This window comes from Nansenia antarctica, assembly GCF_963989245.1.
Source record: "Nansenia antarctica genome assembly, chromosome: 1".
NCBI lineage: Eukaryota > Metazoa > Chordata > Actinopteri > Argentiniformes > Microstomatidae > Nansenia > Nansenia antarctica.
Genome location: NC_137674.1, coordinates 26,074,728 through 26,089,118, shown reverse-complemented (window position 1 = coordinate 26,089,118; position 14,391 = coordinate 26,074,728). Strand labels below are relative to the sequence as shown.

Here is a 14,391-nt window from a genome sequence, read left to right as displayed (position 1 = left end):
TCCAAACATGCTGTTGTCGAAAGAACAGTTTCCCATAGTTGTAGCTGTGATGGGTGCTCACTGCTCAGCAACCTCTAGATACACACTCACACCTGAATATCAGTGTTGACAGATCACTCTGACCATCCCAACCTCATCAGACATTGAGGGAACAACATGTTTTTTACATGTATTTATCCAACTTAGTCTCATTGACATCAAAATCTATTTTTAAAGAGATCTGGTTGAAGAGAGAACCTCAACACTGCCAATCTGAGTGGTTTAACACTAGAAGATCCGCGAGGGGTCACGGTGACCCCTGTGAGTAAACATTCTATCTTTGCACTCTATCAAATTTCAGGACCCTCCTTTCATGACTTTTCCTACATACAGTATGTGCGTAGAAAAAAAAGAAGCGCCCTCTAGTGATCTCTGTGTGTAAAATAGCAGGTTTACATTCTAAAAAGGGGGGTCTATTTGACCCCCAAGGCGGCTCTAGCTCTCTAGTAGGTAAAATAGGCACGGCTTGTTGTAGTGTTAAGCTTAAAGATGTGACCGTGGGAGAGAGGTACCTGGATGTGAGCCTGTGCTGCTGTGTAGCAGAACGGCCTTCTGAAGCAGTTTGAGAGGCTGCAGGCAGCTACTCACTGTCGTTCTGCCGCAGTGGCCTCATAATTACAACAGAGGGAACCGGAAAAGCAATTACAGAGATACACACAATCTAACAAAACCACAAATGCATAAACTGAGAGATATAGAGGGGGCGCGACATTGGCTTTATACAGTACATATCCCCGTTTTATAGCCTTCTCCTCTGGTGCTATTTTGGTTGACTTCACACAGGCAGTGACTGCTCACTGTACTGTAATCAATGATTCTGTTCAAACCAGATGTGATATTATTTGTATGTGGTGAATGTTCGTTCTACTGGACACTCTTACAGTATCACAGTCTCTCTCTCTCTCTCTCTCTCTGCTCTTATTTCGGGCCTGCCCTGTCTCTGGTTGGGACCATTTTAGAGGTGCAGCTGAATTTGGTGTGACAGTGTTTAATTACCCTGACCACGTGTGTCTCAGAGAGGACGTGTTCCCGGCCCCGCTGGCTCCGATCGCCATTCATCTCCTCCTCCTCCTCTCTCCTTCTCTCTCCTCCTCCTCTCTGCTGCAGAGACACTGGCCCACTTAGACAGCTCTGTCCTCTACACCTCTCCTTCTCTCTCTCTCTCTCTCTCTCTCTCTCTCTCTCTCTCTGTCTCTCTGTCTCTCTCTCACATGCACACACATGCTCACATTTGCTCTCTCACACACACTGTCATCCCCCATCTCGTTCGTGTGTGTGTGTGTGTGTGTGTGTGTGTGTCTCTCTCTCTCTCTCTCTCTCTCTCTCTCTCTCTCTCTCTCTTTCTCTAAATTAAATTCCCTCCCCCTGACATAACACAAAGAAGAATGAATCCACCTTGGCCTGCGCTGGTCATCAGCTGATCAGCTGGGGTGGGTGATATTATTGCCTGTAGCAGTTTAATATCTTTGTCTCAAGCTGATGTGGGTTTTCAAGGCTGGCTGAATGAGGAGGAATGTTGAGAGAGAAACTGCTTTGTAAGCAGATCACTCTGTGCTGGGATTGTCTGGATGGCGATGTGGTGGGGTTGGGAGGAGGAGGGGGGGAGGAGAGGGGGGAGAGGACAGGAGAAGGGGGGGAGGACAGGAGAAGGGGGGGAGAGGACAGGAGCCCAGGGGGTTTTCTTTTTAAATCTGGCCGTTAAACAGGCAGCACCAGCGGTGAGAAGCACCACCTGGACCTGTGCCAGCCCACTGCAGGGGTGTGGACGGTCCGGCCCTGACACCGGCACCGCAGGCCGGGCCCGGGGCCAGGGGAACACAGACAAGCCCAAAATCATCCAAGTCCCGGGGTGAGGATATATACTGTATAAGGGGGCGGCTGTGGCGCAGGAGGTAGAGCCGCCGCCTAATGATCGCAAGGTTGGCACATCGGCGGTTCGAGCCCCGGCTGGCCACATGTCGAAGTGTCCTTGGACAAGACACTGAACCCCAAATTGCTCCCAGTGAGTGCTATATACGTGCAGTCCATTTACCATTTACTGGGGTGAGGATATACGTCCTGTATATGAAAACAGGTGGAACTTTGTGACAATCCTCCACACGTTGGCTATTGTTGAATAGATTGATTACAGTGATACGGAATTTATCACAATGATATTTAGCTGTGTTTAGCCTGTGCCTGTGCGTGCCTGTGCCTGTGTCTGTGTGTGTGTGTGTGTGTGTGTGTGTGTGCCTATGTGTGTGTGTGTGTGTGTGTGTGTGTGTGTGTGTGTGTGTACCCATGTGCGTTGCATGCCTGTTTGCATGCAAGCGTGCGCGGTTCACATCAGGTTTATTTTAAAGTCGTTTCATCACCACACTGAGGCTCTTCCTAGACCCTGGAGCTGTTTGGATAGAAGCAATGAAGTGCTGTTACCTAGCAACCCAGGTCCAGCCACCTCCACTGGTTTCTTAAATGTTGAAATTGAGGCAGTTGGACATTAGCGTGTGCAGTTCCCCCCACAGCAGAATGTGAATCTCTGCCACTCAAAGCAGCTGATGAGTCAGTGACGGTGACGAAGGTGACAAAGGTGTCTATGAAAAATGATGTGTCACTTCCTGTCCTCTTCCTCCTCCCCTGACAACCTGTCTCTCTTCTCTCTGGTGTTCAACCTCTGAGACTAAGTCATCTCTTTATCCAACTCTGTCCACCGTTCATCTTTCATTAACAACCCCCTAACCCCGCCCCCTTCTCTCCTTCTCTCCCCTTCTCTCCCTCCCCCCCTTCTCTCCCTCCTCCCCTTCTCTCCCTCCTCGCCCCTTCTCTCCCTCCTCCCCTTCTCTCCCTCCTCCTCTTCTCTCCCTCCTCCTCTTCTCTCCCTCCCCCCAGGTGGTAAGAGACCAGATCTCCCATTGCACGGTGAAGCTGCGTCAGACCACTGGGCTGATGGAGTATTGTCTGGAGGTCATCAAGGAGAATGACCCCAGTGGTTTCCTGCAGGTGGGTCCCCCTCCCTCTTCCCTGTTGTGTGTCTGTTTAGCTACACTATCACATACAGTACAGCTGATCGGATCATATCTGCTGGTTCACTGGAACCCCAGTCCTGTAGCTAAAGCTTGGTACACATATGTGACAGGGCATGGTTAAAAAGTCCTCAACTAGGGCAATATCTTTTTTCTGTTTTTTCGATTCGAAAATTAGGCAAGATACAATTGAGTAATACAATAATAGAATGGTAAAAAAGAATAATGTTGTCCGTGTGCATGCATTTATCATTATAGTCCATAAAGCATCTAGTCTAGTGGGACTTCGGCGTAGTTCCTTCCCATCCCATCTGGGCATCAAAGCTGTAATAAAAAAAGAAGACAGTACATTTCAAATGATTGCCCACTGTTACCAACACCACTTTTACGAAATAGCCTACTACTATCTTCATGAAATAGAATTGCTTATACAATGACAAATACCTGAAGTGCTGGTGACTCATCAAGGTGTCATCTCTCAGAACCTCTCACCTCCTCATTCTGTAACACAAATTTCAGGTCAGAGGTGTGGACACTTCTCTAGTGTAGGTTTTCCATAGACTCAGTGTACTGTACTTGTACTGAAGTAGGCTAGTGAAATCATTTCAATTCACAGTATTATTCTACAGCAAATCTACATATCAATGAATTAATCATTATTTTTGATTCCACATAACATTACCGTTCATTACAAAAGCATTTACTTTTTCTATAATCTATTACATCTCTAACAAAGCTAGCTAGCTATCTAACAAGCTAACACTTGTTTGGCTAGCTGGTACACACAAACACACTAAAATGGTGCATGAAACATACTGTACAGTATGTTGCATGTTTAGTAGGTCTGCAACAAATGTATTTATTCATTATGTTTTATCTTTGACAACGTATTTCTTCCTCCCACCATCTCATTAGTTTTGGAGAGGGGTGGCATGATTGTGGTGAGCAGTTTCAGTGGTTTGATAACTGATGCTAACAACGGGGCTATCTACCTTACTCACAAAACAACAAATAACTGTTTGGCTATCGTAAGTAAACAACACAAAATCCTAGTATACAACACATGTAACTCACTAAAACTTACCCAAGAACACAGCAGAAGGTCTGTCTGCAGACGACTGTAGCATAAAAGTGAAGTGGAGATCAATGTCTGAAATTCTGTTGTCATCTGTCATCGTCAGATTCGGAGTTCGGAGTTCCCGTTATGTATAGTCCAATATGAAGGAGTTCATTAATTGCCCACTGTCGATATTTCTGCCTGCTTATGAAATTCTGTTGATAGCATTAGCGAGAGCTTGAGCCTCCATCTTGTACATTTGTAAACAAACGCAGATGGCTCCTTACATACAGCTGGGGTGGGCGTGGCTACACACACTGCCACACTAATACGAATAATACCCCCCACCCGACTTTGCTAACTAAATGTATATATTTAATGAATGTAAAACTGTTGGATATGATATCGAGTGGGTTCTTCATCGCTTCGTTTGTCGTCCTATGCCAAAAACCGGAAAACACATTTTTCACAACAAGACTTGTTTGGCTCGATTGTGAGCTTTCAAAATTGCCGAGATGGGGACCTATTAATGAAACCCTGTCACATATAAGGATTTTCTAAATCTTAACAGATTTTTTATCTGAGACAGACCCCACACATGAAGATAAAAAATCATGGATTGAACAGTTTTGATCGTATTGTGTGTGGTGTGCGCCGATATTCCCAATACAGCACACCACATACATAAAGATCTGTCGTTACAACAGTCTAGAGTCTCGTTCCCCAAGCCAGAAATCCGCTAATTCCACCAAAAAAACCGAGCCCATCTAGCAACCCTGCTCGGGAGTTGCCGGGAGTCGGAAGTTGCTCACACACATGAGGATTTTTGGTCGTAAATATTGAACACGTTTAATATTTACGATTGTCGGCCCCGACCATTTTCCGAGCAGATTGTCGGGAGAAATGGACTCTTAACACACCTCACACCACAGGATAATCTTGTAGGATAATCTTTAGAGCCATCTGATAATCGGGCGTTTGCCGTCCTTGGTCGGAAGGGGGAAAATCGGCCCAAAATTGGCCAGATTATCTTTGTGTGTACCGGGCTTTAATCACTGTTGCTGAGGTGATCTGATCTGGTCATTTGTAGTGATGGTAAGCTCTGCCAGGAAGGTTTGTTTTGTGCTATGTAGATTAGGCCGTTTGTTTTTTTATTCCGTTGGTTTTGTTTTGGGATGTTCCTGAGAATCACCTCCTGAGATGGCACTGTGATTTAAGTGTTTAATATTATGCCAAATGTAAAATTGTATAACGTATGATATATTTTAATGTTTGATATTGTAATTTAAAGTATGTTTTATATGCTAAATGTTATTTGTAATATATCTTTTAAATGTGGACTCCAACTAGATGTGATTTATATTATGCCAAATGTAAAATTGTATGATATATTTTAATGTTTGATATTTGTAATTTTAAGTATGTTTTATATGCTAAATGTTATTTGTAATGTATGTTTTAAATGTGGACCCCACTAAAAGTAGCTCATGCCTATGGGTATAGCTAATGGGGATTCTTCCAATAAATAAACAAATAAACAAATAAACTGTGATGTCACTGTGCTCCCCTCAGATCTCCGACGCCCTCATCAGGAGAGTCCACATGACCGAGGGCCAATGGGGGAAGGGCACCCTCACCCCTAGGATGACCAGCGACTTTGATCTGACCCTGGACAGCGGCCCCCTCCTACAGACCATCCACCAGCTGGACTTTATGCAGATGAAAGGTAGAGGTGGAGTATGTTATGTATATTGTAGACGTTTGGCCAGAGAACTGTCTGGTGTCTATAGGAGTTGAGCCAAGTTCAGTTCAGTAAAGTACAGAGCACTTAGAACAAAGCTGAACTTCATACAGTAATGCTGTAAGCCGGTAAAGATTTCAAACATGTATACCGTGAGCTTAGAATGATAAGGTTCTATCTCCGTTTAGGGTAGTTCAGAGATATTGAGCGTCAAAGTTTTTACATTCCATTATGTTTTGTGAGATGGAACCTTTGTATTTGATTAATTACTAACTAAAAAATGTCAACATTTTAAAAATAACACCACACAGGCATTAATAAACACCTAATGGATCAGATTATGTAAAAAACTCAATTTTGACTAAAAATGGAGAGAGAACCTTATAATTCTAACGTCACAAACTTTTGGTGTCTATAGGAGTTGAGCAAGTTCAGTTCAGTAAAGTACAGAGCACTTAGAACAAAGCTGAACTTCATACAGTATACTGTAAGGTAAAGATTTCAAACATGTATACCTTTTCCTGTAGTACAAGATCGTTAACCCTGAATATTGGCCATTCATTCTTCCAGAGAGGGGTTGTTGATTAATGGGCTGTAGTTACAAAACAGGTCAATTGAAAGTCTGCTTATCAAAAAAAAAAAAAGGCTTAATTAATTGCAGAGTCATGCAGTGCCCCATTATGGGTTGTGTGTGTAATCTGGCCTCATTTCCCTCCTCAGTCCCAGCTGCCCCCATGCTCCAGCTAGAGGAATGCTGCACCCAGAACAACAGTGCTACGCTGTCATGGAAACAGCCGCCTCTCTCCACCATCACCGTGGACGGATATATCCTGGAGCTGGATGATGGGATGGGGGGCCAGTTCAGGGTGGGTGTCCATCCCCATGACAACAACCAATCATTCTGACTCTCTCTACTGTCTGTATCTGCGTAGAATCTTGATTTGGGTTTTAATTCTTCTTCTGCCTTCTACCTGTGCATAGCAGCATACATTCACACTAACTCTCTCTCTCTCTCTTTCAAGGAGCTTAGACAAAGGTTCCTTTATGGGGCGCCAGGGAGGGCATTCAGTGCATCTAGGAGACTGTGAAAGCGATGTATTGTCATCGAATCCTATTCCTCTAGGGTCGATTCATCATTGCTGGTGTTTTGTCACTGCTGGTGTCGTGTGTAGAGCCTGAATGCAAGGCTCTGGTTGATATATACGTTGCTCATGTGACTGAGAGGGAATTTAATGCAGGGTTCCCGCGCTGGTCTTAAAAAGCCTTTAAGTCTCAAATCCAGCAATCCAATTTATAATGCCTTAAAAGGTCCCAAATGTCAGTTATTCGGTCTAAAAATTAGGTGCTAGGTCTTAAAAACGAGATCCTGCAAAGAAATCAGTCCGACCACATCTATTTACGGGGAAATGAATCAAGCTGGAACCAAATAAATGCCAATTCGCTTCCTTTTTTGTCTGTATGGCAGTGAAATCCCTAATTTCATCACCTCGAGGATGACAAAAAGCTATCATATGGTGTCGCGAATAGGTAAAGAATTATATTCAAAGAGGTCTTAAAAATGTCTAAAAAGGTCTTAAATTTTACTTGAAACTTGTAGGAACCCTGTTCATGACACCGTGTCAGAGGGAAGGAAGGGCGTGTAACACAACTGACAGCTGGGATGAGCCCACAGAAGTGGGATACCATGATCAAAGCTATAGACAGACACGCACAAAGGTTAGCTGTGTAATCCAGCCTTTTAAGTCCCTCCCCGGACCCCCCCGGACCTCCCCTTGGCTTTGATGTACCGGTAGTTAGTTCCTTTTTCCTTTTGAACAATGCCCCAAGTACAATAGCAGGGGTATCTGTGGCAGGCTCCTGAACTTCTCACTGGATCTAAACTTTCTCTTGGCAACACTGGCGGACTCAAGGGGGGGGCAGGGGGGGCGACCGCCCCTCCTGGTGCCCCCACGTTTTAAAAACGTCTCGCCTGAGTGCCCTTTTGAGTGTCAAAAATGCCCTTTTGAGTGGCGAAAATTAGAGGACGTGCCCAATACCTGCTGCTACTATAATAATAATAATAATAATAATAATAATAATAATAATAATAATAATAATAACTTTAATTTATATAGCGCCTTTCAAAAAAAACAAGGACGCTTTACAAGGGAGTGAACAGACAGACAAAAACAGAAAACAAACAAAGCAAAAACTGAAACATTGACTAGGGGCCAAAGGCCTTGGAGAACAGATGTGTTTTGAGGGCTAATTTGAAGGAGTCTAGGGTGGGGGCGTTGCGTATCACTATGGGGAGGGAGTTCCAGAGAGTAGGTGTATGCTAAACTGTCTGTCAGTTACCAAAGTTAACTGGCTGAGTAAACCTCCATTCCTAACCGCCCTTCCCAATCCCCCCAGTGTCCAACTGAACTCATCTGCATTGTATATTTCTCTCTCTGGATTACAGCTCCCAAACAGAGGGGCTAATTTACTTAACAGGAGACAGATGCACAAAATGGAGGCGCTAGGTGTTAATTGGTGGGGAGTCTGTGCCAAACCGCTGCTGCACAGCTTGGAGTCATTTTGCTCCTGGCATTTGCTCTGGTGTATCCTGTGTTGTCCTGCAATTTGGCCACACATACCAACCACTCACATCATGCACGGATATGCAATACACCTACACACATGCACACTAAATATACTGTATAGTAAAGTATTAAACTGTAAAAACTCACAACAAACAAAAACAAAGTGTGTGGTGGAGGGGCGTAGTTCTCCTCTGATATCTGACTAATGCTTCATCACCAACACACATAAACTCTATTTATACTGTCTCTACCGTGTTCATTGCTTTTTTCTTTGAAGGTTCAAGTCGTGACGTTAGAATTATAAGGTTCTATCTCCATTTTTGTCAAAATTGATTATTTACATAATCTGACCCATTAGGTGTTTATTAATGCCTGTGTGGTGTTATTTTTTAAATGTTGACATTTTTGAGTTAGTAATTCATAAAATACAAAGATTCCATCTCATAAAACATAATGGAATGTAAAAACTTTGACGCTCAATATCTCTGAACTACCCTAAACGGAGATAGTACCTTATAATTCTAAGCTCTTCAATATTCCACCTTACCTGTCCCTCCTAAAGACCTCCTCATCCTCACTACCCCCACAGTTCCTCTACTATAAATACATTAACAACCAAAAAATAAGTAATGCTTCTTCTTCTAGCATTGTAACTGCTAATGGCCCCTGTTCATAGCATAGATGACTTTCTTATGATGACTGATGGATAGATGATTCACTTACTTGTATTTGTTGTAAGTCGCTTTGGATAAAGGCGTCTGCTAAGTGCCAAATGTAAAATGCTAATCTTTACCCACGCTTTAATGTACAAACTCACTCTCATCACTACTACCTCTCACACCCACTGTGCAATACACCAATGCACCCGAGTGCAATACTCATGACATTTCTACTTGTACTATTTTATTTTACTATTTGTACTGCTAATTGTATCCTGTCTTATGTGTCTTATCTGTCTCCCACAACTTGTCACTTGTCCAATTGTCTCACTTTTGTCTTGTACTATTGTCACTTTATTTATCTTGACTTACCTTGCCTGTTGCCTTATTGTCTTGTGCTGCAATGTCCGGAACCGAAGCCTAAGAATTTTACTCTCTTACACTTGTGTAATGTGACGTAACAATACAACTTGGTGCGTGAAAACTACCAATTTTAAATGTGTCATTCTAGAATTATAGATAACGCTTGAACTCTCTGTTCGTCTTGGGTGCCAACAAGCTACAATGTATACACGTGTTATCTCAATGTTAGGTTCTGAAGATACAAAGATCTCTGTGCCAAGTATACCGGTCAGGTCATCATCAAAGTGCATCTCGCTAACAGGAAGTTTGAACCTCCTTTACAGGAAGTGTATGTAGGAACGGAGACCATCTGCACAGTGGACGGGCTACACTACAACAGCACCTACCAGTCCAGGGTTAAGGCCTTCAATGCCAGCGGGGTGGGCCAGTATAGCAAGACACTGTTTATGCAGACCTCTGAGGGTAAGTGTTCTTCTCTCTTCCCATTCGTATGTTAATGTATCACGTTGTAGAAAAGGGCTTTTAAGCACTAAGTTCCCATGCGCCTGCTTTGCCATTAGATATGCCGCTGTGCTCAGACAGGGGAGCTTGTCATCCTTCAGTGGACCTGTGTGCCCTGACACACCTTTCCCCCAGGGGGCCTCAGCACCTGCTATGGGTTGCTTCATCAGCAGAAAAAGCTTTTTTCTCTCTCACCTTCTGTAAATCCTATAGGCTGTATGTATGGTCTTGACATCTCTCCTGAAGTTATTTAAGTGTGCTTGCAGGATGCAAGGCACACTTAATGTTCTTGTACATATATATTTATTATTATTATTATTATAGCTAAATTTTGCCCCGGCTACTCGTCCCACAGTTTTGGCACTAGGCAGACATGAGAGGTGTCAACTCGCGTTGCTTGTATGGGAATTATACGGTTTACATACGGTTTACCCACAATGCCCCGTTTAGCGGCCCCAAAAAAATCCCGTAGACAATTAATGGGGCAATACTCAAAACGCCACAGCTCGGCCTCTGGATGACGTAAAGACACCCGGTCTTCGCCGGGGGGGTGCAGGGAAGTTAGCTAACTAGCTAGCACTAACTAGCTAGTGCTAGTTAGCTCGGCCCCTGGGTGAGCTAGAGAAACGCTGTCTTCGCCGGGGGATGCAGTGGAGTGGCCCGGGGGGGGGGGCAAGCACTCTTCACAATGTCCACAGGGATTGTCCACAGTCTAGTTTTTCTATGCTATTGATAAACACCTTTTACAGGTCAGCCATGATTTAGAATAGGTGGCAAAAAGGGCTGTTGACTTGGCTATTTTTGAGCGTGAACAATAATGTCCTTCTTCTATTGGAGCTCTTTGACTTAACCCTCAGGATTGTGCTGTGATCATCCCTCTGATGATGATACGCCCTCTGCGCTGAACCAGCTTCCCTGATCAAACCTGCTTTTACCCTCTCCTCCACTCTCACCACCTCTACACTGTGTGCTTTTCCACATCGCTCTCTCTCTCTCTCTCTCTCTCTCTCTCTCTCTCTCTCTCTCTCTCTCTCTCTCTCTCTCTCTCTCTCTCTCTCTCTCTGTCACTCTCTCTCTCTCTCTCTCTCTCTCTCACACACACACTCACTCACTCAATCATTCCATGCATTTCACATTTCAGCTGGACTCGCCCCATGCGATATTCAAACTGTAGCCACAGGTATGGATGGGTCACTTTTAAACATGTCAGTGCTGAATGTCTCTCGCTGCTCTGCACCTGTACAGAATCCTCCTCATTTCCTGTGTCATCAGAGTTGCTCATTAACTTGAGAAACAAGGAGTTGGCACTGTGCTGTCATAATGGGCTACGGTGGACATCCAATCAACAGCTTTGTTACTCTTGAAACACCCAGATATGATAGTTCCAATTACTATAACAGGGTTCCCGCGCTGGTCTTAAAAAGCCTTAACGTCTACAATCCAGCACTCCGATTTATAAGGACTAAAAAGGTCTTACATTTCAGTTATTAGGTCTAAAGAATGAGGTGCTAGGTCTTAAAAACGAGAATAGCTGATCCTGCAAGGAAATCAGTCCGACCACCATCTATTTAAGCGGAAATTAATCAAGCTGGAACCAATTTACTTATTTATTTTTATATGAATTATCCTTCAGACTTTCTTGTCTGTATGGCAGTGAAATCCCTAATTTCATCACCTTGAGGATGACAAATAGCTACCATATGGTGTCGCGGATAGGTCGAGGTCTAAAAAAGGTCTAAAAAGGTCTTAAATCTGACTTGTAGGAACCCTGTATAATGATATCATGTAAGAATCTTAAGATAATATGCTGAAGTCCTCTGCTGCCCATAAAGAAAGCAACTGTCCACTCCTTGAATGGTTCCTACTGTAGTTGTTTATAATGTAGGCATTCAATTGCCTCTACTGTATAGATAGAAGTGTTATGTATTACATTTTTTAATCTATCTTAGGTGATCATTCTCATAATTTGGTCTTGTTACATCACAGGGTGGCCTAGTGTTACTCCACCTCCCCCCTACCCCAACTTCTTGTCTCATAATCTGTATGCAGTGTTCAGTATGTGTTCAGTACAGTATGCACTGTTGGTTCTAAATGGCCGATGTTTCCCAGTGAGCATTGTGCTTTGCTTGTGATGTAGTTATGGGTCCAATTTCAAAAGAAAACCATATTAGACAAAATATGTCAAGCTTTGATTACAACATTATCATACAGCAACAACCAGAAAATTAACCACAGAATAGTACATACACATCTCAATAATCATCTAACAGCAGATAGTTGACATCCATCTGATAACACCCACCTTGAACTCTGTTGTTTATGGCAATAAACGGTTAATGAATGGATATGTCTGACAAATATCTGTGTGTCTGTCTGCGTACTGCAGTGGCCTGGTTCACCTTCGACCCTGCGTCGGCCCACCCTGACATCATATTCTCTAACGACAACCTGACGGTGACATGCAACAGTTACGACGACAGGGTGTTGATGGGAAACTCTGGCTTCTCCCGCGGAGTCCACTACTGGGAGATGACGGTGGATCGCTATGACAACCACCCTGACCCGGCCTTCGGGGTGGCCCGGGCCGACGTCCTGAAGGATGTGATGCTGGGGAAGGACGACAAGGCCTGGGCCATGTATGTGGACAACAACCGCTCCTGGTTCATGCACAACAACTCGCACACCAACAGGTACAATAGACAGACGACCAGCCAATCACGCTAGCTACGTGAGCTACTGAATTCTCTACTGGATTCAGGGTCTCACCTTAACATACTGTGTATTATACAGGGTTTCCCGCGCTGGTCTTAAAAAGCCTTTAAGTCTAAAATCCAGCAAACCGATTCATAAGGCCTAAAAAGGTTTTACGTTTCAGTTATTTGGTCTAAAAATGTGGGTGCTAGGTCTTAAAAATGAGATCCTGCAAGGAAATCAGTCCGACCACATCTATTAACGCGGAAATGAATCAAGCTGGAACCCAAAAAAATCCAATTCGCTTCCTTTTTTGTCTGTATGGCAGTGAAATCCCTAATGTCATCACCTCGAGGATGACGAAAAGCTATCATATGGTGTCGCAAATAGGTCTAAAAAAAAATCTAAAAAGGTCTTAAATTTGACTTGTTGAAACTTGTAGGAACCCTGTATATATCTATACTATTTACCCCGTGCCTCATGTTTAATATGTCGGTAATGTGTGTGGGTAATTGACCTGTCGCTCACTCTATGGTTAATGCTCTATGGTTTCCTCTACCTAGTTTAGCCTAATCCTCGACTTCTTTCGATTTTGTCCAGAACTTTACCCTTATTGGCTGGTTTCCTGGACACAGATTAAGCCTATACTCCTAGACGAAAAGGCATCCTCAGTGGAGATTCTGCATTAAAACAACTGCAATTTAGTCCAAGACTTGGTTTAATCTGTGTTTGGGGAAATTGTCCTTATATGTACAGTAGTGTTTAGATGAATCTGTGTGTGTGTGTGTTGTGTCAGGACCGACGGGGGCATCAGTAAAGGCTCTACGATCGGCGTGTTGCTGGACTTCACCCGGGGGCTCCTCCTCTTCCTCATCAACGACGAACAGCAGGGTCCTGTGGCGTTCGAAGCAATCGAGGGGATCTACTACCCTGCCATCAGTCTGAACCGCAACGTCCAGGTTAGTCCCAACCCTAACCCGAACACAGAAGCAACATCATATCAACCACAGATAGTCCTCTAACACAGAAACAACATCATATCAACCACATTTAAAAATCTTGGATTGAACAGCTTGATCAGGGTAGTAGTACCCAGACTGACCTGTAGAGGCAGCCATGTGTGACAGGAGAAATAAAGTGCAGAAGAACGAAAAGAAGAAGACGCGTCAGTCAGCTCGCTTCTTGATTGGCTACATTCCATTTCACATCACAATCGGACTCAGGTGTTGTTAATTTCGCCCCCACACACATGAGGATTTTTGGTCGTAAATGTGTCGGCCCCGATCATTTTCCGAGCAGATTGTCGGGAGAAATTGACTCTTAACACACCTCACACCACAGGATAACCTTGTAAGGATAATCTTTAGAGCCATCCGATAATCGGGTGTTTGCTGTCCTTGGTCGGAAGGGGGTAAATCGGGCCAAAATCGGCCAGATTATCTATCTATGTGTGTACCAGGTTTACGTTGACACAGTCTCACCATATGAAGCCGTGGCTCAACAGCTCCACCTGTAGGCCAAACATTTTTTTTTTTTTATTATATTGAAAACGATCTCTCCACCTCAGTTTGTTCAAAGAATTATCACGTGCAGTGTAGGCCCCATCAATGTCTAATTAAACCTAAATGACATCAAAGTAATCAAATTATTATTACAATATTTGTTAATGATGTTGTTTTTCTTGTGTTGTGTAGGTGACCTTGCATACCGGCCTGCCCATCCCAGAGTTCTACACTCCAGGAGAAGGCGACCCCTCCGGCTCTGTGTGTTAAAC

The 14,391-nt window shown here is 43.8% G+C and overlaps 1 protein-coding gene across 8 annotated transcripts in view; it reads left to right on the top strand.

Moving 5' to 3' along the window:
• Positions 1 to 14,389, top strand: part of trim9 (tripartite motif containing 9) — a gene marked incomplete at both ends in the record, with an annotated part of 39,704 nt that extends 25,315 nt beyond the window's left edge. For 2 of the 8 annotated variants that reach the window (XM_080532804.1, XM_080532803.1), the window contains 7 exons: positions 2,908 to 3,018; positions 5,671 to 5,830; positions 6,560 to 6,705; positions 9,749 to 9,887; positions 12,313 to 12,616; positions 13,414 to 13,576; positions 14,312 to 14,389. In XM_080532804.1, the coding sequence (XP_080388930.1) occupies positions 2,908 to 3,018; positions 5,671 to 5,830; positions 6,560 to 6,705; positions 9,749 to 9,887; positions 12,313 to 12,616; positions 13,414 to 13,576; positions 14,312 to 14,389 (1,101 nt within the window). Of the gene's footprint in view, positions 1 to 2,907; positions 3,019 to 5,670; positions 5,831 to 6,559; positions 6,706 to 9,748; positions 9,918 to 11,067; positions 11,107 to 12,312; positions 12,617 to 13,413; positions 13,577 to 14,311 lie in introns of all 8 variants that reach the window. The other 6 variants (XM_080532808.1, XM_080532807.1, XM_080532802.1 and 3 more) reach the window with 5 other exon arrangements.
• Between the last annotated feature and the right edge of the window lie 2 nt (positions 14,390 to 14,391).